General features: G+C 46.4%; 1 protein-coding gene across 3 annotated transcripts in view; it reads left to right on the top strand.

Annotated features, from left to right (window-relative positions):
- eml3 (EMAP like 3) overlaps positions 1 to 24,776 on the top strand; it is a 51,142-nt gene that overhangs the window by 15,401 nt on the left and 10,965 nt on the right. For all 3 annotated transcript variants that reach the window (XM_080183556.1, XM_080183555.1, XM_080183557.1), the window contains 17 exons: positions 80 to 112; positions 1,908 to 2,031; positions 2,610 to 2,759; positions 3,237 to 3,306; positions 4,362 to 4,472; positions 7,824 to 7,919; positions 10,664 to 10,798; positions 12,043 to 12,181; positions 12,983 to 13,134; positions 13,404 to 13,529; positions 14,124 to 14,255; positions 15,820 to 15,887; positions 16,228 to 16,316; positions 16,694 to 16,791; positions 17,255 to 17,342; positions 17,894 to 17,992; positions 19,835 to 19,965. In XM_080183556.1, the coding sequence (XP_080039682.1) occupies positions 80 to 112; positions 1,908 to 2,031; positions 2,610 to 2,759; positions 3,237 to 3,306; positions 4,362 to 4,472; positions 7,824 to 7,919; positions 10,664 to 10,798; positions 12,043 to 12,181; positions 12,983 to 13,134; positions 13,404 to 13,529; positions 14,124 to 14,255; positions 15,820 to 15,887; positions 16,228 to 16,316; positions 16,694 to 16,791; positions 17,255 to 17,342; positions 17,894 to 17,992; positions 19,835 to 19,965 (1,841 nt within the window). The remainder of the gene's footprint in view (positions 1 to 79; positions 113 to 1,907; positions 2,032 to 2,609; positions 2,760 to 3,236; positions 3,307 to 4,361; positions 4,473 to 7,823; positions 7,920 to 10,663; positions 10,799 to 12,042; positions 12,182 to 12,982; positions 13,135 to 13,403; positions 13,530 to 14,123; positions 14,256 to 15,819; positions 15,888 to 16,227; positions 16,317 to 16,693; positions 16,792 to 17,254; positions 17,343 to 17,893; positions 17,993 to 19,834; positions 19,966 to 24,776) is intronic.

Here is a 24,776-nt window from a genome sequence, read left to right as displayed (position 1 = left end):
TTTATAATCTGCACTTTGAGCATTTGCCTTTTACTTAAAGGAGAAATGAAAGCTCAGGCTGGCCTGGTTTGTCTTTCAGCTGCTGCATCTCGGCGCGGGGTCTACAATCAAGGTGAGCTTTGACATTGTTCAGGCTGAAATCCCAAGGGCAGGTTGTGTGGATGACAGGAACTTACATTTGTGTAGTACCTTTAACATTGTAAACCATTGATCAAATATAACCCCAAACCACACACCGGCATTAGGGACATGTAACCAAAAGCTTGGTCCACGAGATATTTTAAGGAGCACATTAAAGAGAGAGGGGAGGAGACAAAAACAGACAGGGGAGGCGTGTACGTGTGTGTGTGGAGACAAAGAGACAGGCAGAGACAGACCGGAGCAGGGGAGGGAGGCTGGGGTGCATGTGGGGAGACAGAAAGGGTGGGATGTGGGGCGACAGTAAGAGAATAAGTGTGTGTGTGTGTGTGTGTGTGTGTAGAGAGATATGGACGGGGGCGGGGAGGGGTGCATTTGTGGGGAGACAGAGAAAGGGTGGGGTATGGGGAAGACAGAAAAGAGAGAGGGAGGGTGGGGTGTGGGGAGACAGACAGAGAGTGGAGGGGCATGTGTGAGGAGACAGAAAGATGGGGATATGTGAGTGTGTGTGTGGGGAGATAGAGGGAGGGGTGCATGTGCGTGTGGGGAGACAGACAGACGAGGGATTTAGAGAGGGAATTCCACAATTTAGGGTGCCCCCCCACCCTGAGGCAGCTGAAGACATGGCCGCCAATGGTGAAGCAATGGGAATGGGGCATGTGTGATAGGCCAGATATCTCCATGTTGTAGAGACTGAGATTAATTACTGAGGTATGAGGTGATGAAGCTATGAGGAGATTTGTAAACCCTCAAGTGTAGAATATTAAGAGGTGATCTAACGGATGGGTTTCGGTTGATTTAAAGATTCGAGAGAGAGAGAAAAACTCTTTCCTCTGATTGGGGGGGAAGGGGAGTGGAAATCAGGAGACAATACCCACAAAAAGCTGTGGAGAGTGGGTGTCAATTTGAGATTTGTAGATTTTTATTAGGGGGGGGTCAAGGGTTTGAGATCCAAGGAGATAGAGTTAAGATGCGGATCAATAGTATCTCATTGAATGGAAGATTAGGCTCAAGGGGTTGAATGGCCTTCTCTTGTTACTGTGCGACAGGCTCGAGGAGGGGCTAAATGACCTCTCCTGGTTATGTGACAAGCGCAAGGAGGGGCTGAAGGGCCTCCTCCTGTTCCTGTGTGACAGGCTCGAGGAGGGGCTGAAGGGCCTCCTCCTATTCCTGTATGACAGGCCCGAGGAGAGGCTGAATGACCTCTCCTGGTTGTGTGACAGGTGCAAGGAGGGGCTGAATGGCCTCCTCTTGTTCCTGTGTGACAGGCCTGAGGAGGGGCTGAACAGTCTCCTCTTGTTCCTGTGTGACAGGCCTGAGGAGGGGCTGAAGGGCCTCTCTTATCCTCTCAACAGTGTGAATTGAAAATACATTAAAATAGGTCACGCTCGGGATGTGGTCATTGTTGACAACATGCTGGTATTGCTTAAGCCCCTTAGTGGCTTTAATACAACTGGGAAACCACTGCAAAGCAGGCGAGAATCACTGGGTGTTAGACTGGAGTCCGATATCAATACTGACAGGCTAAGGGCAGCAAGTTTCCTACCCTAAAGAGACACTATTGGGTTCGACACCAGCCTGGCTGCTCGATTGTCTGATCCTAGCTTGAACTGGATCCTCCGAGTGAGTGCCTGCTGTGGATTCTGTATGCAGGGCTGTGTGATAATGTAACCCCCACACTGTTTAACAGACAGCTGCTCAGAGACTCAGCTTCAGTCATTCCTGTGGTCTTGGTCCCTAACCTGAGCGCCTGTCCTTCGCTGTTGCAGAAGGGATATCAATAAAGATGTTCCTCCGAGGACGTCCAATCACCATGTATGTCCCATCTAAAATCCAGAATATCGATGACCTCAAGTGTGAGCTGCCAGCAGAGAAGCTGAAATTGGACTGGGTGTATCCTTTGATCTGCTAGAGAGTTACCTCTCCCTTTGATTGACACCAGGATATTACTTGGAATGGGGGGTATTAGCTATGAGGAGAGGTTGGAGAAACTTGGTTTATACTCACCGGAACAACGGAGGTTGATGGGGAGACCTGATAGAAGTCTACAAGATTATAAGAGGCATGGACAGAGTGGATAGCCAGAAACTTTTTTTCCAGGGTGGAAGAGTCATTTACTAGGGGGCACAGGTTTAAGTTGTGAAGGGCAAGGTTTAAAGGAGATGTGTGAGGCAAGTTCTTTTACACAGAGGATGGTGGTGTCCTGAACTCGCTGCCGGGGAGGTAGCGGAAGCGGATACGTTGGAGAATTCTAAGGGGCATCTGGACAAATACAGGAATGGGATGGGAATAGAGGGATATGGTTCCCGGAAGGGAAGGGGGTTTTAGTTCAGTCAAGTGGTATGCTCGGTGCAGGCTTGGAGAGCTGAAGGGCCTGTTCCTCTGCTGTAATTTTCTTTGTTCTTTGATAAGCTGTACAGGTGATAATTTATTTACAAGCTCCCCCCGTTCACTCCTTAATCCGAGTGTAGCTACGGTTACCGAGGCCGTGATTCCCGCTACAACCTGCACTTGCTATCCTCGGGTGAGATTGTGTATTTCATCGCCTGTGTTGTGGTTCTGTTCAACATCGAGGAACGAACACAGCGCCACTATCTTAAACACACTGACTGCGTACGCTGGTGAGAGAGGCTGGGGAGGAGTGGACTGGATAGGAGTTTAGTAGAGGGGTGAAGGTGGGCGTGAGGTCTGCACAGTGGGCTAGTGTCTGTCCAGGAGGATGGAGAATGACTGGGGGAAAGGTTGGGTAGGGCCCTGGGAGGAGCGGGGGGACAGGGGGGGTGATGTGATCCGGGAGGGGAGTGGAGGAGCAGGGGAGGGGAAGAAATGCTTGAGGACAAGGGGGAGGCTTGACATTCTGAGGGAGGGTATGGAGAAAAGAGTGAAAAGCTGTGAGGGTGATTGGTTTGGGAGGAGCAGCTCCAGTCCAGGGTCAGGGTGGCGTTGGTGGGGGTTTCAGGGGGAGGTTGTGGTCTGAAGGAAAGTTTGCAGGTCCAGAGGGTGTGAGACACAGGACAGAGTCTGGAGGGGCGATGTGTGGAATCTCAGCTGGTTCCTGTTCTGGGGTGTCCATGTTCACAGCTGTTGTTTTCCACTAGTTTGGCAGTTCACCCGGACAGAGTACGGATCGCATCAGGACAGACTTCTGGGGTCGACAAGGATGGCAAGGTATAGAGTCTCCCAGTACTCACTGAACCCTCTGGCACTCTCTGTTTAAAGTTCACTCAGTGGTGGGGGAGCAGCTATTCAATAATTCTGAGTAGGCAGAATGAGAGTTTTAAACCTTGATCATTATCCTCCCTGAACTGGAAATTACTGATGGGAACTTGAAGCTTCCCCTAGCTATGTGCTTGATTCAGAACAGCCTGAGGCTACCTATTGGACAACAATCCTGGTTAAAGCTGCCAGGAACCAGGATTCTATGATCCCAAGTTAGACGTAGTGATGTTGGAATGTTGGTGTGAGAGGAACATGAAGGGAGAGAGGGTGGGAGAGACAGAGGAAAAGGGAGGGCAGAGGTGAAAGAGAAGGGTGCAGGGAGGGCAAGAGTGAGAGAGAGGGGCTCAGGGAAGGCAGGAGTGAGGGAGGGAGGAGCACTGGGAGGGCAGGAAAGAGGGACAAAGAGGCACAAAGAGGGCAGGAGAGTGGGGCACAGGAGTGAGGGAGAAAGAGTGACACAGGGAGGGCAGGAGTCAGGAAGAGGGAGTGATGCAGGGAAGGCAGGAGTTAGGAAGAGGGAGGGGCACTGGGAGGGCAGGGAAGAGGGACAAAGGGGTGCATAGAGGGCGGGAAAGAGGGATAAAGGGGTACATAGAGGGCAGGAGAGTAGGGTGCAGGAGTGAGGGAGGAAGGGGCGCAGGGAGAGCAGGAGTGAGGGAGAGAGGGTGGGAGTGAGGGAGGGAGGAACGTAGTGAGGGAGAGACTCGGAGGGCATGAGTGAGGGAAGGAGTGGCGCAGGGAGGGTGGGAGAGAGGGGCGCGGGGAGGGCAATCCCTCATTTTTAAACAGTAACATCTAGCTGTAGATTCTTCCATGAGGAAATGCTTGGACATCTGGAGATGATGAATGTTGCGATAGAAGTGGAAGAATTTTCCTGCTCCTCCTCACCTTCCCTCCCTCTCTCTCCAGTTCTTCCCCTCTCCTCCATGTAGGGAGGGATGTGGGAGGAGGGGCAGGAGGAGTGGGGGACACTCTATCAGACACTATTGGAATTCTATTTGCAGGTTCTGTTGCCATGTGTCCATATCTGGGACTCGTCCACTTTACAGACCCTGCAGCATATCGGCACAGGCAGCTTCGAGCGAGGGATCGCTTTACTCGCTTTCTCCAAGGCAGTAAGTCACCAATTTCCTAGTTCTCCCCTCCTCACCATTCCCTTCCTACCCCTGCTCCTCCCCCCGGATTTCCATTGCTGCCCCAGCCACTGCCCTGGTTGCTACCCCAGCAATAGGCTAATTACAGGACTCCCAACCCTGTGCATCTATTGTCTGACATATGATCCCTTTAGAGATCAGGTGACTGGGGATATTATGTATTCTTCTTTAGGAAGGACAGACCAAAAGGAAAAGGCGGAGGAGTTGCCTTGCTGGTTAAAGATGAAATTAACATCATACTGAGGAAGGATATTCGTTCCAACAGTGTGGAATCTGTATGGATTGGCTTAGAAACACCAACAGGCAAAAGATATTAGTAGGGGTTGTATCCAGATCTCCAAGCTGCAGTGGTGATATTGGTAGTAATATTAAACAGGAAATTACAGATGCATTTGTAAAGGAACATCTGTAATTAAGGGTGATTTTAACCTGCACGTAGATTGGGCAAATCAAATTAGTCACAATACCGTACAGGAGGAATTTCTGGAGTATATATGGGATGGTTTTCTGGACCAATACATGGAGGAACCAACTAGAGAGCAGGCCATTGTATACTGGGTATTTTATATTTGGAAAGGAATATTTGGCAACCTTGTTGTGCAAGACCCCTTGGGGATGAATGATCATAACAAGGTAGAATTTTTTTATCAAGGTGGAGAGTGATGTGCTTGATTCTGAGATTAGGGTCTTAATCAAGGAAACTGTGGTGATATGAGGTGCGAGTTGGCTATGATGGATTGGGAAATGTTACTTAAAGGGATGACAAAGGATAGGCAATGGCAAACATTCGAGGAGCACATGGGAGAACTGCAGCAGTTGTTATTCCTGTCCGGTAAACGTAAAACTGGAAAGGTGGCCAAATCATGGCTTACAATGGAAATTAAAGATTGCATTAGATCCAAGGAAGTGGGTTACAAATTGGCCAAGAAAAATAACACAGCTGAGGATTGGGAGCAATTTGGAATTCAACAAAATAGGACCAAGGTACTGATTAAGAAGGGGAGAATAGAGTATGAGAGTAAGCTTGCGGAGAACATAAAAACTGGCTGTATAAGTTTCTGTTGATATGTGAGGAAACTAAGATTGGTGAAGACAAATGTAGGTCCCTTCCAGTCAGAAACAAGGGAATTTATAATGGGATCCAACTGAATACATACTTTGATTCTGTCTTCACAAAGGAGGACACAATATACTAGAAACATTGGGAATCACAGGTTTTAGTGTGAGGGAGGAACCAAAGAGGTCAGTATTAGTGGAGAAATGGTGTTAAAGAAACTGATGGGATTGAAGTTGGGTAAATCCCCAGGCCCTGATAGTCTACATCCCAGAGTACTTAAGGAAGTGGCTGTAGAAAAAGTGGATACATTAGCGGTCATCTTCCAGGATTCTGTAGACCCTAGAACAGTTCCTGCAAATTGGAGAGTAGCAAATGTCACTCCAATATTCAAAAAGAGAGGTAGAGAGAAAACAGGGAAATATAGACCAGTAAGCTTAGCATCACTTTTGGGGAAAATTCTCAAATCCATTATCAAAGATTTTATAGCAAAACACTTGAAAAACAGTGGCAGGACTGGACTGTGAGCATGGATTTATGAGAGGGAAATCATGCTTGACAAATCTACTGGAATTTTTTGAGGATGTAGCTAGTAAAGTTGACAAGGGGGACGGTGGGATTTCGTTGGACTCTCAGAAAGCTTTACACAAAGTCCCACGTAAGAGATTAGCGTGTAAAATTAAAACATATGGAGTAGTGTATTCAGATGGATGGAAAACTGGTTAGCAGACAGGAAACAAAGAGTAGGAATAATTTTTTTTACCAAATGGCAGGCATGGAGTTGTGGGGTACCGCAGGGATCAGTGCTGAAACCCCAATTATTCACTGTATCAATAATTTAAATAAGGGAACTAAATGAATTCTCTTCAAATTTGCAGATAACACAAAGTTGGGTGGGAGGATGAGCTGTGAGGAGGATGCAAAGATCATTCAGTATGATTTGGACAGGTTGAGTGTGTGGGCATCTGCACAGCAGATGCAGGACAATGTGGATAAATGTGAGGTTACCCACTTTGGTAGCAAAAAATGGAAAGGCAAATTATTTGAATGGCCAGAAATTAGGAGAGGAGAATGTGTAACGAGACCAGGGTACCCTCGTACATCAGTCACAAGGTAAGTATGCAGGTGCAGCAGGCAGTAAAAAAGGCAAATGATACGTTGGCCTTCATTGCAAGAGGTTTTGAGTACAGGAGTAGGGATGTCTTGATGCAATTGTACAGAGCCTTGATGAGCACATACCTGGAATATTGTGTCACCAAAAGAGAAAATGCTGGATAATCTTTGTCAAAGGGTTATCTGGACTCCTTACAGATGCTGCCAGACCTGTTGAGATTTTCCAGCATTTTCTCTTTTGGTTTCAGATCTCAGCATCCGCAGTGATTTGCTTTTATCCTGGAATATTGTGTGCAGTTTTGGTCTGTTTATCTGAGGAAGGATGCTCTTGTTCTGGAGGGAGCACAGAGAAGACTTAGCAGACTGAGTCCAGGGATGACGGGACTGACATAAGTGGAGAGATTGAGTTGCTTACAATTGGATTTGCTGAAGTTCAGGAGAATGAGGGGGGAAAATTTGTAGAAACTTATAAAATTCCAATAGGACAAAACAGGGTGGGTGCAGGAAGGATGTTTGTGATGTTGGGGGTGTCCACAGCCAGGAGTCACAATCTGAGGATACAGGGTAGATTGTTTAGGACAGAGGTGAAGAAAAATGTCTTCACCCAGACAGTGGTCAGCCTGTGGAATTTGATACCACTGAAAGCAGTTGAGACAAAACATTGTATGTTTTCAACAAGCAGTTAGATATTGCTCTTGAAACGAAGGGAATCAAAGGATATTGGGGGGGGGGGGTTGGCAAGATGGTATCAAGCTATTGAGTTGGATGATCAGCCATAATCATAATGAATAATGGAGCAGGCTCAAAGAGGCTGAATGGCCTCCTCCTGCTCCTAATTTCTATGTTTCTATTTGTGGGATATGGGCGTCCCTGCTAGGCCAGCATTCTTTGCCCATCCCTAATTGTTCTTGAGAAGGGACTGATATGGTGCCTTATATTCATCCATGTGAATTAGGGGCAGGAGTAGGCCATTTGGCCCCTTGGGTCTGCTCTCAATAATTCAATAAGATCATGGCTGATCTGCTTGTAATTCCAACTTCACATTCCTGCCTACTCCCTTGTTAATCAAGAATCTGTCAAACTGGACCTTAAAATTAGTCAAAGACTATGCTTCGGTGAGGTTCATTCCCTGTTTCACATTGCAGGACTCTGGAGCTTTTCTCTGTGTTGTTGACGATTCCAATGAGCACCTAATGACAGTCTGGGACTGTGCGAAGGGTACAAAGCAGGCAGGGATTAAGGTATGTACTTGAAGGTTTCCTGTTTTTGTGTAGTGACAGTGAGGTGTGGTGCACAGGATTAACAGGGAAATCCCCTGGGCCAGTTATTCCAGAGTGGACTAAAGGGGCTGGTGTATCTCTCACGCTAACCACATGTGGTTGGGGAGTAGGAGGAGCTGCATTCTCTGAAATGAACAGGGAGTGGGGCTTACTGAGTAATCAGCCAGAGTTTGCACACCCCACCCCAATGGAACCCTTGCGGAGCATGTGCAGCAGAAAGACTACGGACTGAGGTTGGCTTTGATGTCTCAGATGGTCACAGTGAAAAGTGCTCACTGGGGAATGGGTGGGAAGGACAGGGGAGTGGGTGAGGTGCAAGTTAAAAGCCTGCCTCTGACACTAACTTGATGTCAAAGTTAGTGGCTCCATCCAACAGCTTGCTCCCAGCACAGAGCAATGGGGAAGTTTTCTTTGGTGAGACTGCCCTGGCAAGGAGGAAATATTTCATAGATTTGGGGAGTTGAGGGGGCTGGGAGTTAGGTAATGTTTCTATTCAAGGTGCGAAGGAACTTGATATCCTGTGTGATGGGAGGAGGGACTATCTACACTTCAGGAAACTTTCCACACTGCCCACTACGTTACTCTGTGAACATTGATGTTGGTATGTACATTGGAGCTTCCATGCTGGTGGCTAGCATTGGGTAGTCACAGAGGTGGGTGGGCCATTAGTTTGGTTCAGGGCTCAGTGATTTCCTGGTCCGTATCATTGTTGCCCAACCCTCTTCCTTTTCACCCTCAGTAACTGGGGTGAGGGAGGTGTGTGCAGCAGCAAGTGTAGACAGAGTCAGTGGATTGAAGGCTGTTTGGTGTGATGGACTGGGCTTTGTTCATGAACATTTGGAGTATTCGTACTTGCATGCACATGCGAACTTGTACACCCAATATAAGGTAAGTGACTGGGGACATTTTGATTTGATTTATTATTGTCACATAATATTGGTATACGGTGAAAAGTATGGTTTCTTGTGCAATATACAGACAAAGCATACCATTCATAAAGAAGGAAAGGAGAGACTGCAGAATGTAATGTTACAGTCATAGCTAGGATGTAGAGAAAGATCAACTTAATGCAAGGTAGATCTATTCAAAAGTCTGATGGCAGCAGGGAAGAAACTGTTCTTGAGTCAGTTGGTACAGGGGTCCTTGATTATGCTGGCTGCTTTTCCGAGGCAGCGGGAAGTGTAGGCAGAGTCAATGGATGGGAGGCTAGTTTGTTTGATGGACTGGGCTTCATTCACGACCTTTTTTAGTTTTTTGCAGTCTTGGACAGAGCAGGAGCCATACCAAGCTGTGATCCATCCGGAAAGGATGCTTTCCGTGGTGCATCTGTAAAAATTGGTGAGAGTTGTAGCTGACATGCCAAATTTCCTTAGCCTCCTGAGAAAGTAGAGCATTGGTGGGGCTTTCTTAACTGTAGGTGATCTGGAATCTTGAAGCTCTCAACCATTTCCGCTTCAGCCCCATTGATATAGACAGGGGCATGTCCTCCGCTACGCTTCCTGAAATCAATGACAATCTCCTTCGTTTTGTTGACATTGAGGGAGAGATTATTGCTGCCGCACCAGTTCATCAGATTCTCTATCTCATTCCCGTACACTGTCTCATTGTTGTTTGAGTTCTGACCCACTACAGTAGTGTCATCAGCAAACTTGAAAATCATGTTGGAAGCGAATTTGGCCACACATTCATAGTGTATAAGGAGTATAGTAGGGGGCTGAGGACACAGCCTTGTGGGGCACCAGTGTTGAGGATGATCGTGGAGGAGGTGTTGTTGCCTATCCTTACTGATTGCAGTCTGTAGGTTAGGATCCAGTTGCAGAGGGAAGAGCAGAGCCCCAGGCCACGGAAATTGGGAATGAGTTTCGTGGGAATAATGATGTTGAAGGCTGAGCTGTAGTCAATAAATAGGAGTTTGACATAAGCCTTTGTTATCCAGGTGTTCCAGGGTTGCATGCAGGGCCAGGAAGATGGCATCTGCTGTGGACCTGTTGCAGTGGTAGGCAAACTGTAGTGGATCCAGGCAATCTGGGAGGCTAGAATTGATTTGTGCCATGACTAACAACAATAATAATAATGATTAGTCCAGTGCAATGCTGAGTTCCTTCTTTGCTGCCTCTGACACAAGGTGTGGATGGATGGTTCACACACTGTGTGTCCTGGCAGACACTCCAGATTTGACCCCTCAATCTGCACCATTCCTGGTTGCGTGGTGGATGGGGTGGGTAAGCAGATGGTGGGTTCCTGCTCCTTTCCCTGTACCCCCAGTGAGATCCACAGAGTCAATGGGTGAGAGATGCTGCCTCTCAGTCAAATTTATGAATGGGGGTTGGGGAGAAATTGTTAACGGTAACCAGAGGGCTGAAAAGAATTGGGGAAAGGACCAGAGGGGGAGATAAGGAGAATGAAACAATGAGATGCTGTGATCTGAAAGGGCAGTGAAAGCGGATTCAGTAGGAACTTTCAAAAGAAGGAATTGGAGAATGCTGAGGAGAAATTTGCAGGGCTATGGGGGAAGAGCTGGGGGAAGGGTGGGGTGTGCTAAGAGACTGGTTAGATAGATCTTTCAAAGAGCTGGCACAGACACAGTGGGCCAAATGGCCTCCTGAGCTTGGTGGATGGGAGAGGTAGTGCTTCTACAGTGAGCGTCACATTGTAATGATGTCCAGATGCTGATCACTATCCTCTCAATCTTCTCACTTCAACAGACCACCAATGAATCTGTGTTTGAGGTGGAGTTTCATCCGGCTGACAGCGCGAGTATTGTTACCTGCGGGAAATCGCATGTTTACTTCTGGACCTGGAATGGCTCTTCCCTGACCAAAAAGCAGGGCATTTTCGGGGTGAGCGTGGTAGATTGTACTCTACCCTACCTAACCGTTACTCCCTGTTAACTGTACTCTGTACCTAACCTTACTCCCTGTTAACTGTACTCTGTACCTGTTGCTCCCTGTTAACTATGTACATGTTTCTCCCTGTTAACTGTACACTGTGTACCTAACTGTTGCTCCCTGTTAACTGTACTCTGTACCTGTTGCTCCCTGTTAACTGTACACTGTACCTAACCGTTACTCCCTGTTAACTGTACTCTGTATCTAACTGTTACTCCCTGTTAACTGTACTCTGTACCTAACTGTTACTCCCTGTTAACTGTACTCTGTACCTGTTGCTCCCTGTTAACTGTACTCTGTATTTAACTGTTACACTGAATAATCGAGCACTGTGCTGGAATAACTGTTCACAGTACAGACTATGACTGAGTGCAGGTACTCTGGCTACAGTAGTACAGTTGAGTAAGGTGTGGAGCTTCAGGGTGGTATCTTGGGACACGGGGGGAGTGGGTAGGTAGGTGGCCTAATCTTATCAGTCGAGACTGAATCAGTGTATGGCTGTGATCATCTCCTTTTGTGTGTGGGACTCTTGTGGAATGGACCCCTTCCCACCGGCCTGCCTTGTATTTTGGGATGGGATAGTGGTAGGGGCCAGCTGAATTCCTCCCTGTGGGACGTTTCATCCTCATACCCCTTTGTTTATTGGGTGGCAGAGGACTACATGGTCCATGCTTAGTGCTGTGACCATGCTGGATGTCAGTCTGGGCTGTGACGTCCTCGTGCAGTTGAATAGCTCCTGTTGCCCGCAGGCTGTGGGACTCAGTTGTGAAAAATAGATAAGCTGGTGAGGCCACAGGGAATAGAGTGAAGAGAATCTGCTCTCTACAGCCAATGATGCCTTTTTTAAAGCTTATTTATTAGTGTCACAAATAGGCTTACATTAACACTGCAATGAAGTTACTGTGAGAATCCCCTAGCCACCCACACTCTGGCACCTGTAGGGTTACACTGAGGGAGAATTTAGCACCTAACCAGCACGTCTTTTGGACTGTGGGAGGAAACCGGAGCACCTGGAGGAAACCCACGCAGGCACGGGGAGAACGTGCAGATTCCACACAGACAGTGACCCAAGCTGGGAATCAAACCTTGGTCCTTGGCGCTGACAAGCAGCAGTGCTAACCGCTTTGCCACCATGCTGCCCGCGGTGACAGAAAATGGGAGATTACAGTTGAATTTCTTTCTCCTTCATCTTACAGAAATACAAAAAGCCCAAATTTATTCAGTGCTTTGTGTTCCTGAATAATGGTGATGTGCTGACCGGCGACTCGGAGGGGAATATCCTCCTGTGGGGTAAAGCAGCTGCAGACACTAAGACACTGGGGAAAGGTGCAAAAGGTATTTGGCCACAGGCTCCATTGTGCAGCTCTGTCCTTGTGTGTGAGTAACACAAACTACTTCTGCTTGAATGTTTAGAAACCAGTCTGGCAAATCTTTGCAAGTAGTGGCTTGAGTATGTATTTTACATATAGCAGCGTTTACAACAGACTTTAGATAATAGTTTGCTTACGTCTGTGAGTAGATGTTTTTCTCTCAGTGGGGAGTCAGGTGATGTGCTTAGAACATGAAAGCTTCAGTGTGAATTGGCTCAGTGAGTGGCTGGATATCTCTCTCTGTCCTTCTCACCAGAGTCAGAAGATTTTGGGTTCAAACTTCGCTCCAGAGATTTAATCATAAATCCAAGTTGACATTTGCAGAGTAGCGCTGAGGGAGCGCCGCCCTGTCAGAGGGGTCAGCGCTGAGGGAGCGCCGCCCTGTCGGAGGGGTCAGTGTTGAAGGGTGCTTTATTTCAGATGATTGATAAATCTGCGGCCTTGTGTACATCTATTCAGGAGGATTTAAACATTCTCTCAGCCGCCGTTGGAGTGCTAACATGGGGGAGTTCTCCCATGTCTGCTCCCTGAGCCAAAATCACTAAATAACCAGACTGATTGGCCATCATTACATTGCTATTTCTGGGAGGTTGCTGAACATATGGTGTCCACCCTGTTACCTACATTGCAGCAGTGATTACACCTCAAAAAGTACTTCATTGGCTGTCAGGTGCTTTGGGATGTCTAGAGAGGATGAAAGGTTAAATGTCAGTTGAGTGGCCCTGTCACAGGGACTTGTGTTGATTCTCCATGGTGCTGTTTCCAGAGACCTATCAAATCGTCAAGCAAACGAAGGCCCATGAAGGCAGCATCTTCACCCTGTGCATCATGAGAGATGGCACACTGCTCAGTGGAGGTGGAAAGGACCGAAAAATCATCCAGTGGAACACAAGTCTTACAACTGAACAGGAGACTGAGGTGAGAGACTTAAGCAGCATTAAACTATGACAGGAACAGAACGCCAGCAGCAAGGTAATTCTTGAAGGGGAAACGGTATTGAAGGTAAGGGCAGAGTGAAGAGAAAGGGTGAAGAAGTGAGTGAGGAAGGGAGGAGAATGGGTGACATCAGTGAATGTACTTCACAAGACCTTCATTGTGTCTTGGGATATCACACTGGGATATCACATTGGGATGTCCTGAGGTTGTGAAAGGTGCAATGGAAATGAGAATCCTTCCTTGTGTTACAGATCCCGGAACGATTTGGTGCAGTGCGTAGCATTGTGGAAGGACGGGCTGACGATCTCCTGATTGGAACCACGCGGAATGCCATCCTGAGGGGAAGCTTCACTGAACCCTTTATTCCCATTGTGCAGGTCAGTATTTAGCAGAGAAGCCCAGACTCTAGGAGTGTGAGGAGATGGTGCCATCGGGGTCGGGGAGGGAAGAGAGAGTGAAATCTGGAACTCTTCTGCTAAAAAGCTGTTGAAACTGGGAGTTAAATCGGAAATTTCCAAACTGAGGGTGGCACGATGGCACAGTGGCTAGCACTGCTACCTCACAGCACCAGGGACTCAGGTTCGATTCCCGGCTTGGGTCACTGTCTGGTTGGAGTTTGCACATTCTCCCAGTAACTGCGTAGGTTTCCTCTGGGTGCTCCAGTTTCCTCCCACAGTCTGAAAGACGTGCTGGTTAGGGTACATTGACCCAAACAGACACTGGAGTGTGGCAGCTGGTGGAATTTCACAGTAACTTCATTATTGTGTTAATATAAGCCTTACTTGTGACTAATAAACCTTACTTTTGAGAGTAGTAAGATTCTTGTTGAGTCTAATTATTAAAGGGCTATAGAAGAAAGACAGGTAAAGGGAGTTGAAATACTGAGCAGCCTTGAATTAATTGGATGGCCTCTGCTCTTGAGTGTTTACATGTATGTGTAACTCTGACCTATGATTTGTGTTCACTTTCAGGGTCACACAGATGAACTGTGGGGATTGGCCACACACCCATTCCGTGATCTCTTCCTGACATGTGCACATGACAAGCAGGTGTGTCTGTGGGATCAGGAGCAGCACACATTGGAGTGGAGCAAAACGTTGGAGGTGAGAGGAAAATGGTGCACTCACTCAGTCTGTCACCAACAGGGGCCACAAGGTGTGCCCAACATTTGCAGAGTCTGGATTTACAATGAGTGATCTGTCTTGCACACTGGAGAGTCCGAGGATGACCGCTGGCAACTGGCTGTGACTGTGCGCACCTGCTCTGCATGTCTGTGCATCTGTGTCATAGCTTCACCTGTCAACATTTCTTTTTGATAATCCAACCCTTATCTTCAATAGCTGAGATTATTTAAAATCTTCTCGATTACATGTGGCCCAGTTTTGATGAGACAGGTTTCTGTGTTTCAGCTGTATACGTTCCTCCACCCTTTTTGTCCTCTTTTTACCACATCCTCTGTGTCAGTAAATACTTGGAAACTGTCAAATTTTTATAACATCTTTCAGTTATGATCAAAAATTCCCAACATTAAATATATTTTTCTTCCGTATACAAGTTGCTGAGTATTTCAAAAATGTCCTGTTTTTATTCGATTCTTCCCCCTCTCAGACTCCTCTTGTGTTCTCTTTCCCCTTCTTTCCTTTCTCTGCTTGCACTCTCACATTCTTTACGTTCCTCTTGTCCTGTAACAGGAGCAGAAATCCTGACACAGTTTAAGAGATGCTGAGCCCATTTGGGCAGTAATAATGTTTTAATTTATTGCTCGTTCCTGCACTTCTGGCTCTGGAGCTGCTTTCCTTCTCCAGATTATATAAATGGCCTGACGGATTGCGTGGGATGGTGGTGTGGAAGAACTTGCCAAATCAGCTTGTAGCCAAGTTGCTTGTGGGTAATCACACAACAGAATGTGAGCTCCCTCTTCTGGCTGAAGCAAACAGCTTCCCTCCAGGCTGCTGTTAGGTCAAAATGACACAGCTACTTTCGTGATTTCATTTGTCTAGGGATGGGTGGTGTCTGCTTGTCGACCTCCTCTTTTTTTACTTTTGCTGTGGCTGTTGCACTCACTTCCAAGTCAGAGATTTGAGCACAAAAATCTATGGGGCAAGAGACAATCACTTGAGTATGCTCCACTATCCAGTGGGGTGGAGATGCTGATGTTGGATTGGGGTGGGCACAGTCAGAAGTCTCACAACACCAGGTTAAAGTCCAGCAGGTTTATTTGGAATCATGAGTTTTCACAGTGCTGCTCCTTCACTCACCTGATGCAGGAGCAGCACTCTGAAAGCTCATGACTCCAAATAAACCTGTTGGACTTTAGCTTGGTGTTATGAGATTTCTTACTGTGCCCACTATCCAGTGGGATTATCATGATTGATCTGTGATCTAACTCCTAAATCCAGACAGATAACCAGTGCTACCACTTCAGAGAGTACAGATTGGAGAGTGACATTCTTACAAAGCAGAGCAGAGAAGTTTTTCCCACTGTCCTGATAAATATTTATCCTTCAACCAACATCAGTAAATTAAAACAGATCTGGCTCATTGTCTTGCTGCTTGTGGGATTTTGCAGTGTGCATTTAGGCTGCTGCGTTTCCACGGAGGGTATTGGAAAATCCTGAGCTTCCAGCTGCCTGCTCTGTGTGTTTAATGGATCTGTTTGTTCTACAGGAGACTGGATTGTGCGCTGATTTTCACTGCAGTGGAGCAGTAGTGGCTGTCGGCCTCCAGACAGGCAGGTAACTCCCATATATAAACACCTGCTCAATTCCAAGCTGCATCTCTGCATTGTTCCTGTGCCAGCTGACACCTGAAGACCTTGCATCCGGAATAAGTTTACCTGGCGGCTCATTGCCCAAGGGCTGACTGCAACTGGGTAGCAGTGGCTTTCGGTGGGCCAGGATGAGTTACTCTCAGTGCGATTCTGTCTCCCTGTGGCCAAGCTTCAATGTTAGCTGCGGAGTTGGATCAATTATCCCAGTGGGATAAGACTGATTCTCATTTCACCTAAATAAGAAATTGTCACGCCTTCTCTATCTACTCCCTGCAGGTGATAGTTTATTTTATCTTTCTCTACAGGTGGATGGTGCTGGACTGTGAGACGAAGGACCTGGTTTCCAGTACTGTTGATGGCAATGAGCAGCTGTCAGTTGTGCGCTATTCCCCAGGTAATGGATTGCATCAATTGCTGCAGACTGAGTGACATTTCAGCCTGTCACAATGACCCCTGGGAGCTACTAACAGTCATGGTGGATTGGTTTGTAGTAACAGAGGACCTGCTGGCTTTAGATGTGCTGCCTGAGGGGAATGGAGAGAGTGGGAGGAGAAGAAGATTTAGCATGGTCCTTCAGGGTCATCCTCAGTTACTCATCCAAGCACCTAGCCTTCCCCTGTGAACTGCGAGCACCCTTTGTGTTTTGTGGAGGAAAGGATGAGGATTTGGGACCAAGCTTAAACAAGCCCACAAGCTGGGCACAAGGTTGAGGAGCAGGAACCTAGCTTCCACAGTTATTGCATGCATATTAATTGTTTTATATTCCATCAGATGGTAATTTCCTGGCAATAGGATCACATGACAACTACATTTACCTCTACACGGTCACTGAGAGCGGTCGCAAATATTGCCGGTTTGGCAAGTGCACGGTAAGATCTGTGGCAGCCAACGTTGTTTTATATTAAACTGAGATTTTCTGATGCTTCCTTCTTTTTGATTGTATTTTTAGCTCATGTTCTCCCTCTGCTTGGCCTGACACAGAGAGTGGATGCACTTGGATCTCCTGAGCCATTGCTAACGTCCTCATGCAGCTAGCCTAGGAACAGTGCTTCCCATTAATATATCCTCCTTTATCCTCCCCACTGTCAGTCATCTCTCTTTACCTCTGTTTGAAATGGGGTCTGAGTGAGACCTGTTTCTGTTGTCACTGGTTTTAAGGAGCATCATAAAGCAAGGGTTTTGCCATCCTGATGTGAACTAGCTCCTCTTATTGCATGGCTATAAAGTCTGCATCTAAGTGCTAGATGATAATGTATTGAAGGAATGTGCAATGGTTGCTGCTGTTTATGATAACTCGCCTCTAACCCATCCCTCCTTTGCATATTTATTCAGGGTCATTCCAGCTTCATCACCCATCTGGACTGGTCTCAAGACAGCCACTTCATCATGTCCAATTCTGGAGACTATGAGATCCTCTACTGTAAGTACAGAGCTTCCAGTACAATACAGCACTTGGAGAAATGTCATGTCGCCAAGGCCATGTTATAAAGGAGGTGGTTCTGCCTTGATAGTTCAGCGGGTAAATACACTGCACTGTATTAACTGCCCTAGTCCGAGACAACAACAGTAACATTGGGCTGAACCTCAGTGCCCCTACCTGGAGATTGGAGGGAGGTTGGTGAGAAATCCTGCTCCTTCTGGAAGAAGTATAGATTGGGATATAGTCAGTGCCCTTTCTACCACACACCTGAGATGTCAGTGTCATGAGAGTGGTGGAAATGCTTACTAGAAAAGAAAGAATCTCTTGTGGAGGGAGCTTGTAATTCAGCAAGTCAATAGGCTGTCTGTATGACAGATGTTGAAGATACCTTGACTAGTGTGCATTCTGCTGAGTTTGTAGATTGCGGTTGAAGCTGGATCTTCCGTTGTCCTCCATCTCTCTGATACCAGAGAATTCACACTCAGACCTGACTGCAGGAAAACGTTGTCTGCCACAAGCAGTAACTCCAAGTGATTTGTCCTGTTTTACAGGGGACATTGGGGGAGGATGTAAACTACTCAGGAATCGTTACGAGTGCAAGGACCTAGAGTGGTTTTCATATACCTGCGTCCTGGGATTCCATGTTTTCGGTAAGAATTGTGGCTGTAGGATTGCTGGAGGGGGAGTGGAGAAGAATTCCACGGTTATTGGGTTGGCAGACAGTGGTGGAGGGTGGGTGTTAGTAGGAAGAGATTAGGTTTTTTTGCTGCAGTAGGAATGTATCTCAGTGCTGGGTGAACCTAATGGAAATTTAACCAGCTCTGACTCCAAGACAGCACAGGCAAGGGGGATACTGAAAGCAGCCAGATATCTAGGTGGTGTCTGAAGCCGATGCTCTCCAATGAAAATGGTTTCAGAGTAGAGTGTGACAATCAGACGGAGATGCTATAGCCCCTTGTACTGCTGAATTTAACCTACCTTGGAGAAGGAGATTTACTAGGCAAACAAGGAATGAGGAATCTGGAAAGGGTAAGTAGTCGCTCAACACCAGGTTAAAGTCCAACAGGTTTACTTTCTTCTTCTTCAGGTAAGTATGGTGAGTGCCTCACCCGATGAAGCACAAGCTTTCGAGGCGCCGCTCCCTCATCAAGTGAGGCACTTACCTGACAAAGCAGCAGCACTCCAAAAGCTGGTGCTACCAAATAAACCTGTTGGACTTTAACCTGGTGTTGTGAGACTACTTAAATATAGGACTCTTAAATCGGCCTCGCAGTGTAGAGGATCAGAAGGACCTTGGGGTCCGAGTCCATAGGTCTCTTAAATCGGCCTTGCAGGTAGAGGATGTGGTTAAGAAGGCGTATGGTGTACTGGCCTTCGTCAATCAAGGGATTGAGTTTAGGAGTCAGGAGATAATGTTGCAGCTTTATAAGACCCTAGTCAGACCTCTCTTGGAATACTTGCTCAGTTCTGGTCACCTCATTACAGGAGGGATGTGGAAGCTATTGAAAGGGTGCAGAGGAGCAACCAGGATGTTGCCCGGATTGGGTGGCATGCCTTATGAGGATAGGTTGAGGGAGCTTGGTCTTTTCTCCTTAGAGAAACGAAGGATGAGAGGTGACCTGATAGAAGCGTATAAGATGCTGAGGGGTATAAATCGGGTGGATTCTCCAGAGGCTTTTTCCCAGGGCTGGAATGGTTGCTAGAGGACACAGGTTTAAGGTGCTGAAGAGTAGGTACAGAGGAGATATCAGGGGTAGGTGTTTCACTCAGAGGGTAGTGGGCTAGTGGAATCGACTGCCATCAGTGGTGGTGGAGGCAAATTCGATAGGGTCTTTTAAGAGACTTCTGGATGAGTACATGGGACTTAATAGACTTGAGGGTTATAGGTAAACCTAGTAGGTAGGAATATCATCGGCGCAACTTGTGGACCGAAGGGCCTATTTGTGCTGTAGTTTTTCTATGCTCTATGTTCTACTTACTGTGCCTTCCCCAGTCCAACACCTGCATCACCACATCACAAATCTGGAAGGAATAGAGAGTCCTCTTTAAAGCAGAGATCACTAAGGAGTGACCTTTAAATCATTAAATGTGGTGGGGAGAAAGAGTTTTCTGTTGGCAAAAGGTTGCTAACCTGCCCCTGAAGAGAATCAGGAAAGAACCAGAGGGGGAAATGAGGAGAATATTTTCTTGCGAGTTGTTGTGATCTGGCAGGTGTTGCCTGAAAGGGCAGTGGAAACAGATTCAATAGGAACTTTCAAAAGGGACAACTGTAGAAATACTGGAAAAGGAGAAATTTGTAGGGCTATGGGGGAAAGAGCAAGGGGTGAGGGGGTGCGGGAGAAGCGTAATATTCATGGAGATGGCACAGACACATGTTGAATAGTCTTCTGCTCTGTGTGACTAGCCCCAGCAGGCTTGGTCTATACTGTGAACATTTGAGTGGTTTGAATAACATGAGGAGACATTTCTTCTCACTTTGTGTCTTGTTACAGGAGTCTGGCCAGATGGTTCTGATGGGACAGATATCAATGCTCTGTGTCGCTCCCACAATGAGCGCATAGTGGCTGTAGCTGATGACTTCTGCAAGGTTCATCTCTTCCAGTACCTGTGTGCAAAACCCAAGGTCAGTTGTAGCTGTGGGTATTTGGGAGTGGAGCAGGAAGGTGTGCCTATGTGACTTGTAGGAACATGAAGCCAACCAGCCTGCTCTGTCATTTTATTATATCACAGTTGATTTGTAACTCGTCTTCACTTCATAATCCTACCTTGCCCAAAGTATATCTATCAATCTCCTGAGTCACAAATCAGATTGGTAAAGGAAGCCTGCATCATGGATTCTTTGGGACAGTTTCTTAGAGCATTCTAACACCAACCAGAGAGCAAACTATACTAGATTCGGTAATATGCAATGAGATAGCATTAATTAGTAACCTCGTGGTGAAGGTAGCAGTGATCACAGAAACATAGAAAGAAGCCTTCAAGCCAGCTCCGCCATTCACCATGATCACGGCTGATCTCCAACTCGACTGTTTTGCTCCCCCCCCCCCCACCAATGTATCCTTTGATCTGTTTCACCCTGAAAACATACAATGTTTTGGCCTCAACTGCTTTCTGTGATAGTGAATTCCATAGGCTTATCACTCTCTGGGTGAAGAAATTTCTCCTCATCTCAGTCTTAAAATGTTTACCCCTTATTCTTAGATTGTGAGCTCTGTCCTGGACTCCCTTACTATCAGGAACGTTCTTTCTGCATCTACCCTGTCTAGTCCTATTAGAATTTTATAGAATCCCCCCCATCGTTCTTCTGAACTCCAGTGAAGATAATCCTAATCAACTCAATTTCTCCTCGTATGTCAGTACTGCCATCCCAGGAATCACGTGGTAAACCATCGCTGTACTCCCACAATAGCAAGAACATCTTTCCTCAGATAAGGAGACCAAACCTGCATGCACTATTCCAGATATGGCCTTACCAAAGCCTGAATAATTGCAGCAAAACATCTGTGCTCCTGCACCTGAATCTTAGCGCAGTGAAACACAACTTACCATTTGCCTTCATTATTGCCTGCTGAACTTGCATGCTTACCTTCAATGACTGGTGTAAAAGGACACCCAGGTCTCGTTGCACATCCCCTTCTTTCACTTTATAGTCATTCAGATAATAATCTGCCTTCCTGTTTTTGCTACCAAAGGTGGTTAACCTCGCATTTATCCACATTATATTGCATAAGAACTAGGAGCAGGAGTAGGCCATCTGGCCTCTCGAGCCTGCACTGCCATCCAATAAGATCACAGATGATCTTTTTGTGGACTCAGCTACACTTATCCATTCAGTCACCATAACCCTTAATTCCTTTACTGTTCAATAATCTATCTACCCTTCCCTTAAAAACATTCAATGAGGTGGCCTCAACTGCTTCACTGGGCAGGGAATTCCACAGATTCACAACACTTTGTATAAAGAAGTTCCTCCTCAACTCAGTCCTAAATCTGCTCCCCCTTATTTTGACACCATGCTCCCTAATTATGGTTTCACGTGCCAGTGGAAACAACCTCCCTGCTTCTATCTTATTGATTCCCTTTGTAATCTTATATGTTTCTATAAGATCTCCCCTCATTCTTCTGAATTCCAATGAGTATAGCCCCAGTCTACTCAGTCTGTCCTCATAAGCCAATCCTCCCAACTCTGGAATCAACCTAGTGAATCTCCTCTGCACCACCTCCAGTGCCAGTATATCCTTTCTCAAGTAAGGAGACCAAAATTGTACACAGCACTCCAGGTGTGGCCTCACCTGCAACATAACCTCGCTGTTTTTAAACTCCATCCCTCTAGCAATGAAGGACAAAATTCCATTCGTCTTCTTAATTACCTGTTGCACCTGCAAACCAACTCCTTGAGATTCCTGCACAAGGACACCCAGGTCCCTCTGCACAGCAGCATGCAGCAATTTTTCACTATTTAAATAATAGCCCATTTTGCTGTTATTCTTACCAAAATGGATGACCTCCCATTTACCAACATTGTACTCCATCTGCCGGACCCTCACCCACTCACTTAAGACTATCGATATCGCTTTGCAGACTTTCAGCATCCTCTGCACACTTTGCTCTGCCACTCACCTTAGTGTCATCTGTGAATTTTGACACACTACATTTGGTCCTGAACTCCAAATCATCTATATAAATCATAAACAATTGCGGTCCCAACACTGATCCCTAAGGCACACCACTCGTCACTGATCGCCAACCAGAGAAACACCCATTTAGCCCCACACTTTGCTTTCTGTTAGTTAACCAATCTTCTACCCATGCTGATACATTACCTGTAACGCCGTGCATCTTTATCTTATGCAGCAGTCTTTTGTGCGGCACCTTGTCAAATGCCTTCTGGCAATCCAGATACACCATATCTACCACTCCCTGTTGTCCACCGTGCTCCAAGAATTCCAATAAACTAGTCAAACATGACCTGTCTTTCATGAACCCATGCTGTCCCAATGGGACAATTTCTATCCAGATAACTCACAATTTCATAGAATCTCTACAGTGCAGAAGGAAGCCATTTGACCCATTGAGTCTGCACTGACCACAATCCCACCTAGGCCCTATCCCTCATAACCCCTCACACTATGGGACAATTTAGCATGGCCAGTCAACCTAATCCACATACCTTCGGGCTGTGGGAAGAAATTGGAGCACCCAGAGGAAACCCAAGCAGACACAGGGAGAACATGCAAACTCCACACAGACAGTGACCCAAGTCACGAATCAAACCTGAGTCCCTGGCACTGTGAGGTAGCAGTGCCAATCACTGTGCTATCATGCTTGTATCCATCATCTTCCTTGATGATGGATTCAGAGGTTAAGTTAATTGGCTTATAGTCACCCACATTTTGTCTACCTCCTTTTTTAAATAGTGGCATCACATTTGCTGTTTTCCAATCTGAAGGAACCACGCCAGAGTCCAGCAAGTTTTAGTAAATTACCACTAGTGCATTTGCTATTTCTCCTACCATCTCTTTTAGTACCATTCCATCAGGGCCAAGAGACTTGTCTACCATTAGCCCCATTAACTTGTCTAACACTACCCTCTTTTATGATAGTTTTTAGGTCCTCACCTGCCATAGCCTTCCTGTCATCAATTTTTGGCATGTTATTTGCATCTTGCACTGCGAAGACCAATACAAAATACCTGTTCGATGCCTCGGCCATTTCCCATTATTAAATCCCTCTTCTCATCCTCTAAAGGACCAATGTTTACCTTAGCCACTCTTTTTTGTTTTATATATTTCTTGAAACTTTTACTACGTATTTTTATATTCTGCTACGCAGATGCCCACACACACAGCCTGTCTAAATCAAACTGCAACATCTCTGCATCCTCCTCACAGCTCACCCTCCCAACCAGCTTTGTGTCATCTGATTGAATTTTGCATTCAGTTTGAGAGAGTGTGAATCTAAGATTAATACTCGGAAAGGGCAGGTCATCTTATGAGGAATGGTTGGAGAGGTTAGGTTTGTATCCTCTGGAGTTTAGAAGAGTAAGAGGTGACTTGATCAAAGCCTTTAAGATCCTGAGGGGTACTGACAGGGTGGAAGGGGAACAGATGTTTCCTCTTGTCAGAGAATCTAGAACCATGGGTCACTGTTTAAAAATAAAGGGTCACTCAATTAGAGTAATGATGTCTTTCCTGTAGTGACCAGAGGTGTACACAAAACTCCAGCTGTAGTCTAACCAGTAACCTGCACTCAACCCTGGAACACCTAGATAACAAGGAATCCTATTTATTGACTACAGCTCAGCCTTCAACACAATTATTCCCATGAAACTCATCTCCAAACTCTGTGGCACCTCCATCTGTGACTGGATCCTGAACTTCCTAACTCACAGACCGCAATCAATAAGGATAGGCAACAACACCTCCTCCGTGATCATCCTCAACACCAGTGCCCTATAAGCTTGTGTTCTCAGTCCCCTACTATAATTCTTAGATATTTATGATTGTGTGGCCAAATTCCCCTCCAATTCGATTTTCAAGTTTGCTGATGTCACCACCGTAGTGGGTTGGATCTCAAACAATGATGAGACAGAGTACAGGAATGAGATAGAGAATCTGGTGAACTGGTGCGGAAACAATAATCTCTCCCTCAATGTCAACAAAATGAAGGAGATTGTCATCGACTCCAGGAAGCGTAAAGGAGAATATGCCCCTGTCTACATCAACGGGGAAAGGGTTGAGAGCTTCAAGTTTTTAGATGTCCAGATCACTAACAACTTGTTCTGGTCCCCCATGTCAACACTACAGTTAAGAAAGCCCACCAAACCTCTATTTTCTCAGAAGACTAAGGAAATTTGGCATGTCAGTTACGACTCTTACCAAGTTTTACAGATGCACCTTCGAAAGCATTCTTTCTGGTTATATCAGAGCTTGGTATGGTTCCTGCTCTGCCCAAGACTGCAAGGAACTACAAAAGAACAAAGAAAATTACAGTACAGGTACAGGCCCTTTGGCCCTCCAAGCCATGCTGCCCAACTGAACTAAAACCCCCTACCCTTCCAGGGATCATATCCCTCTATTCCCATCTTTTTCATGCATTTGTCCAGACACCTGTTAAAACTCACTATTGTATCTGCTTCCACTACCTTCCCCAGCAGCGAGTTCTAGGCAACCACCCACCACCCTCTGTGTAAAAGATTTGTCTTGTACATCTCCTTTAAACCTTGCCCCTCACACCTTAAACCTCTGCCCCCTAGTAATTGACTCTTCCACCCTGGGAAAAAGCTTCTGACTATCCACTCTGTCCATGCCTGTCATAATCTCGTAAACTTCTATCAGGTCTCCCCTCAACCTCTGTCGCTCTAGTGAGAACAAACCAAGTTTCTCCAACCTCCTCATAACTAATGTCCTCTGTACCAGGCAACATCCTGGTAAA

This window comes from Carcharhinus amblyrhynchos, unplaced genomic scaffold (assembly GCF_965287045.1).
Source record: "Carcharhinus amblyrhynchos unplaced genomic scaffold, sCarAmb.v2.hapA chromosome_331, whole genome shotgun sequence".
In the NCBI taxonomy this organism is placed as follows: domain Eukaryota; kingdom Metazoa; phylum Chordata; class Chondrichthyes; order Carcharhiniformes; family Carcharhinidae; genus Carcharhinus; species Carcharhinus amblyrhynchos.
Note: the sequence above shows the minus strand (reverse complement) of the source record. Positions and strands in the feature narration are given on the sequence as shown.